General features: G+C 38.7%; 1 protein-coding gene across 1 annotated transcript in view; it reads right to left on the bottom strand.

Moving 5' to 3' along the window:
* Positions 1-7: 7 nt before the first annotated feature.
* Positions 8-6,645, bottom strand: part of epha5 (EPH receptor A5) — a 54,302-nt gene continuing 47,664 nt past the window's right edge. The window contains exons 17-19 of the mRNA XM_020601103.1: positions 3,995-4,188; positions 2,601-2,765; positions 8-2,031 (exon numbers count right to left, since the gene is read on the bottom strand). Of these exons, the coding sequence (XP_020456759.1) occupies positions 1,920-2,031; positions 2,601-2,765; positions 3,995-4,188 (471 nt within the window). The 3' untranslated portion in view covers positions 8-1,919. The remainder of the gene's footprint in view (positions 2,032-2,600; positions 2,766-3,994; positions 4,189-6,645) is intronic.

The following is a 6,645-nucleotide window of genomic DNA, read 5'->3' on the forward strand; positions in this document are numbered from 1 at the left end:
ACTCTGAGCTGCTTGATCAATACCAGCTTTTCCACATGATGGTTGACAGAACAATGCTCCCTGCTTTAAATATATAATACATTATATACATGAAAAACATAATGGCAGAGCTGCTCAGTCATCCAAGGGACAATATAATGATGAAACACAAACTGCACATCATTTTGCAGACTTTTTAAAAACAAGTATAAATAAATAAATGATTATTATGTTGTCAATATTGCCTCCTTATTTTCAGCAGTCTAGTGAGAGTGCGGTTTATTGTAGCATGGCAGACATATGGTGGAGAGAGACTGCGACATGGTGAGCTGAACGGATTGTTGAGGGTTTTCTGCGGTACCTGAAGACTGCTGGTTCTATGTGAAGGCTCCATGAAGATCTGAGTGCACTCTTGAGTGAAGGTTGCATTGGAACTTGAGTGAAGGTTCCATTAGAGTAACACTAAACTGACCCACTCATATCTGGGTGATCCATTCCATGAGAATCTGAGTAGCATGAACAAATGCTACTCAGGATCAGCTGAACATTCCACAAATTTTCATAATGAAATTTCCACTGGAATGAATGTTCTACTCAGGCTTACTGGTAGGGTCTGTCTGCCTGTTCACTATGAATGTCTGATGCTGTTGTTTGGACATGGATGGTGTTTCATTTGAATCCAAATGAAGGTTCTCATGACTCTGGGTGGAGGATGAATTAGTGTCTGAGCAAAGGTTCCAGATGAATTTCAGTAAACACTTCTTCGTGGCTCTCAGCTAAGTCATTTGACTGATTTGAAATGCAGCTCGAAAATTAGCACAAAGGTTCCTAAAACTCAAAGTGAAAGTTCCATTAAAAGATGCGTGGAGTATCCATTATATGAGGCAATTTTCCAGGTGAGTTCTATCAGTCAAGATCCCATCAAAATCTTAGTTGAGATTCTTACAGTTTTTCAGAGCACAAATTACAGCAAATCAGCTGCCAGATGCCTCATGCAATCTGCAGCTTCATTCAGTAGCTGGATTTAAGGACTAGAATGGCTCTATTGCCACATTCTTTGCCTACTTGACAGCATTTACATATCAAGCCACACCAGTTTAATGGTGCAGCTGAGTGTTGTGTTCTGTGTAGTGCTATACATTCAGCCACAGAGAACAGATATAGATCATTTTAGTGGCTAAAACCTTCTATTATTTCTCACTTTCCTTTTGTAGGCTCAATAAGACCTAGATTAAAATTGAGCCTTTTTGAAACAATGAAGGTGGAATTATGTAATATCATCTTGCATTGCTTTGGAAGATAACAATGTATATGATGCTGAATATGAAGTTGGCAAAGCAAAGAGTCAAACTAATGAAGAATTCACTCTTGGTCCATTATTATGTTTACCCTGCCTGAGAATGGCGTTCAGTTCACAGACTCCTGACAGAACTGTGCTTCCAGAGAATAAGCCAGTACTGTTCTGATCACCTGAGACAGGCTGAAAAAAGTTTGTTGCATGAAACTCCCACATCTGTGATACAGCCAAAAAGTGTTGTTTGCTCTGCGACAGATCTGCAGTTTGTGATAGATATCTGATCTGAGAGAATCCAAACAGTGCAGAGACATCAGAATCCTCATGATTCGCAATAATTCACTTGAGTTCAACGCAATTCAGTTCAGCAATCTCATCATCATGTTCCCTTTACATCAGTTGTCGTTCAGTTTTAGCACCGCAATGTCAAATATCCGCAATAACACCACAAGCAAACTCCACATGAGAACCACACAACAAGGGATCCACCAGTTCAGATCCATGGGTTTCCATGTCTGCAGAAAGTGCTAAGCCGCTCTAGGTCCAACAGCAAATCTGAGTGTTTTTGTCACATACTAGGCCCATATACTGTATTGTGCGTGTGTGTGTGTGTGTGTGTGTGTGTGTGCATGCCTGTACATGTGCATCAGATGTTTACAGTAGAGTTGGTGTTGTTCATATGCACTCTCATTTCCTGAATGCTAGTGATGATTTTTTTCTGATGTCCAGCCAGGTTCACTCCGACTCTCCGCAAATCCCTGAAAAACAAAAAGAATAACAGAAAGTATAGCACCCTCCCATAGCTTGGCTCTTATGAATAGCATCACTAAAGCAGTAAGAAACAAATTCTGTTTCAGTACAGATATGATGCTCCCTGAGTTATGTATGCTTATGTCACGCAGATCCTGTATTCTCATTTTGCTTCACAGCATATTGTAAGTGGGCTAATAATTTCTCACGTGGAAAACAAAGATAGGAGCAGACCTGCTGTAGTCGCTGAAAGGTGAGAACAGGTGAAAGTTACAATCTAAAACAGCGTCACACAATCATCTGAGCTTCTTGAATGTGATATCACTACTTTTTAAAGTTTCTAAAGTGTCAGTCCACCTGAAGATTCCATGGTGACACATTATATTGAATGAGTAGCTCCTGTTGACTTTTTAAAGTAATTTTACACTGCTGCTTTTTGGTGCCATTGTCACTGTGGCATCAGCAGAAATCTAAGAGAGATACCTTTAAATCTGAGCAAACAAAGCCCAAGTTGTCTGGACGGCTACAGGTCCTACTACTTGTGTATGTATGTCTTTATGTGCTTAAGTAGCCTTACTCAGACGTCATCTGAGCCACTGTTTCCAGTGAAGAATAGCCCCCTTCCATGAAGAGTTCAGTGTAACGACCCATCTTGATGGAGTCAAGCCACTCTCCTACAGTTTGGCTCAGAGTGCTGCAGTCCCCGTCTAAACTGGCATGCTCCACCAAAAGGTTGGAAACCCTGGCACAACAATGGAGATAAAGTTATTTTAAAAAGTAAAAGTAAAACAGTGATCAAATTAAGGCACAAGATTATCGACTATGTCCTTTCAAACTATATACATGGCTGCCAGGAAGTAAAAGTATTAATATAGTAAAATAGATTTTTGAAACCCAGCAGTTTGTTTCTGACACTTTCCAGTGAGACTTCATAATGCTAACTGGGCATCAAGTAAAGCTGAAAATGATGTCCACTTAAATACTCTCCGTCTATCACACTAGCAAACCAAAGCTCCTCATGCCATCAAACAGAAACTTTTATTCTAGCTTACATTATTCTCTAAACTACAGCTACAATAGGAATTTCATGCAGACAAAGCACTGCCCCTATTGGTGTCCCTTTACATCTTGATACTGTCGTATGTTACTGCCTGGGCTGTAAGATATTGTATCAATTTGTTAAGTGTGCTCCTGTGTGTTTTTGCATGTGTATGAGGAAATGAGAAAGGAGAACAAACACTCTCACATAGTTTCTTTGCTGCGATAATGAAATAAAGGTAATGAGGGCGTCTGACAAAATGCGTGCTTCAGAGCACTTAAAACCACTCCATTCCATTATACACTAATGCAATGCATACACATACATAGTAGGGAAATACTAATTGAATGTTTGAATCTTACGATAATCAAAGGACACCCCACTGAATACGATTCACACTAATGTGCAGTTTTAAGAGAATCATGCCACTTCATTTATTTATCTGCCCTACTTTGCCAGTGTGCAGCAGTCAGAGACTATGTCCATCCTGATTTAATTATACAGCTGCACAACACTTCAACAGAGACTGAAGTGTTATATCTCATCTAAGCAATGATGAGTCTATTAGCTTGCAGTGCAGGGTTTAATTCGCTTAAAAAAGTATAGGTCAATTAAAACACAGAGAATTTTTAAAGTTGATTTAAAAAAGAGTGTTACAGATTAATTAATGGCCAATATGTGTATATTGAAAACAAAAATGTTCAAATTAAAAGATGTTCATAGCTTATACTAATGTAACTGTTGGCTGTTTACTGCTCAGACAGATATCAATCTCTGTACTGGCCTTCATAGCCAAAAGCAGTTCTTGAAGTATATTTAAAATATAACATGCTACGATTGCCACGTGTATCCAAGCAGTTGTCCTTGTATCTCAAAGAATCTATATCAAATTACAAATTGATAAGTTGTTGCTCTGCAGTTTGCATTCCTACCTGTGTGAGGAGTTAACCAGTTTTTTTAATGAGCTGGGATTGCGAATGAGTTTGTCTAATAAACAAACAATCTCATCAAATTTGGGGCGGTTATTGCGATCTCGCTGCCAGCAGTCCATCATTAGGTGGTACAGAGCCTCGGGGCAGTCCATAGGACCCGGCAACCTGTAGCTCTCCTCTACTGCTTTTATTACCTGCAGAGAGAGAAAGAGGAGATTAGCATATTTTTTTTTTTTTAAAGATTTCCAAATTATCCTTATTGTTTACCTCTGGCTTATTTATAGTTCTTTTGTTTTCTGCTGATTCATGAGTACTATCCCTGTCAAATAAATTAAATAAATGAAATGAAAATGGAATGGAATGAATTTACAAGCAAATGGCTTTCCTTCATTTACTGTAGGAGTAGAACAATGAGGGAAATGCCAGTAATTGACAGAGTAATGCCCAGTTTACATTTGCAGTATTACATACTTTAGGGTTAGTGGAGTGGAGACTAGCCAAAGCAGTGAAACCCCCATATGTTAATCACATTGATATCATTATTAGTTTGAAAGTTATCCAAGAAAGACAATATTTTAGCAATGGTGGTTTTCTTCAGGATCTAGTTTAGGAACTTTTGAAGATACAATATGTCAAGTCTGTCAACAACCTGCTGAATCAGCAGTCTCAGCTTGTTGTAAGCCTTTAGCATTATTTATTGTCAGTAGCAGTAGTGAATTTCCCATTAGCCCTATATATGTGAACATTCTGGATCACCACATCTGGAATATTACTTGAATCCAGATCATACAGTACTTCGGTATATTGTAGATCTTATGTAGATGTTATTGTGCAATTTTTGTCTAAGTATTGTAGGCATTATGTATGGAGTCAGAAGCAAAAATATTGACATTGGTCTTATTGCACAATGAAAAATTCTTAGGTCTGGACATTGATTCAGGATAGCCACCAAAACCTAATGAATTGTTTAATGGGCCCTACTCTACGTCTCCAAAGAATTTAATCCATTCATAACTTTTTGAGTTACGCTGTGAACAATCAAACAAATCAACAAACACTGGTAAAAACATAACCTCCTTGGCTGAGGTAATAAAACACAGAAAGCAGGATACAAATACAAAACCCTACCAGACAAGCTCACATAAAATAAAATACATTAGTGACAGCATAACAGAACCTTTTCACATAACATCAGAAAGAGATAAGAGAATGTTACTGAACATCACTGTGAAAAGGCCCTATACTAAACCTCCAGCTCACATTATCTAATGGTTAAACACTCATCATAACCATCCTGAGGTTTTAACATGATGACTTCTGGCATGAGAGAGACAAGAATTTCTCGCCCTGTTACACCTGGCCTTAGGGGAGAAACTCAAAATCTCCACACTTTTGCTGGCAGCAGACAGAAGCAGCTGATCAGGCTATAGAGCTGAACCTGTGCCTTGTTTTCAAACTGAACAAAATCAGCCATCTGTTATTTGACTTAAACTTTGTTTAATGACAAAATGTTTAATGTGAATGATATATATATTTATACACGTTTAAGACTCTGCACTTTGAGTTTTGACTAAATTTGCTATCTGGGTGTAATCTACTGTTTATTTTGTTATACCTTACAGCCTTATATTGGTATATTGTTTACTTGCCCCTTGCTGTTGCCTTGCATAGGGATATGTACATACACATTGAGAGCCGCTGTACCACAGTCAAATTCCTCATGTGCAGCACACCTGGCCAATAAAGCTGATTCTGATTCTGATCTAATAGGGGCAGTGAGGCAATACAACAATGCAACATAAACCAGTAGTCTGGGTATTTGACTTAATAAAGTGATACTCAGAGAAAGAGACACAGCAAATAGCAGAACAGCTACCTTAAGTCAGAAGTCTGAAGACTCGTTTCCTGGTTATAGAGAGAACACAAGTTGTTTTGACACTTGAACACATAGCTTTTTCACAGCAGGACTGTGACACACATGAGTAAAGGAATGTGACTTTGACTCCTAATACTCGCTCCAGGGCTACTCTCTCTCTGACCCTACACCTAAAAACCTCCATTAAGTTAGCAAAGATAAACTAATCCCCTTCTAGGATCAACAAAGTAACATAAAAGCATTATTTGTTTATTTGATACGCTGCATAGCCCAGTTAATCATTTCTGCAACCGATTGACAAAACTGTTTTTTGAGGGGGTACAAATTGAGTTAGAATGATGAAAATAAACCGTGGTTCTCTCTGTTGGACCCTGCAGTGGAAAGCAGGCAGGAGTTTTCACCCTTGTTCTGCTAACACAAGACACTTAGGGATTTGATTTGTGGAGTTCATGACAGCCTTTATTTGTGTCAAATTCACACAACAGACAGACGTGGTAGCACTCCTATGCACATGCACATGCATGCATGAAAGTGCACACACACACCAAAGACAAAAGCATGGCATCAAATCATTGCTATGTGCTGAGAGTGAGAACTACACATAGCTGACTGGCAGCACGGAATGATCAGAGAAAGAAAATGAGAGACCGAGGTGGGAGAAATAAAAAGAAGGCAGACAAAAGGTAAGAAAGAATACTCACAGAAATTGCATTTTTGAGAGACAAAAGGGAGGATGAGAGAAAGACGCGAGTAGGAAAGGGAGCAAAATGGGAAA

Source organism: Monopterus albus, unplaced genomic scaffold (assembly GCF_001952655.1).
Source record: "Monopterus albus unplaced genomic scaffold, M_albus_1.0 scaffold50.1, whole genome shotgun sequence".
Taxonomy (NCBI): Eukaryota; Metazoa; Chordata; class Actinopteri; order Synbranchiformes; family Synbranchidae; genus Monopterus; species Monopterus albus.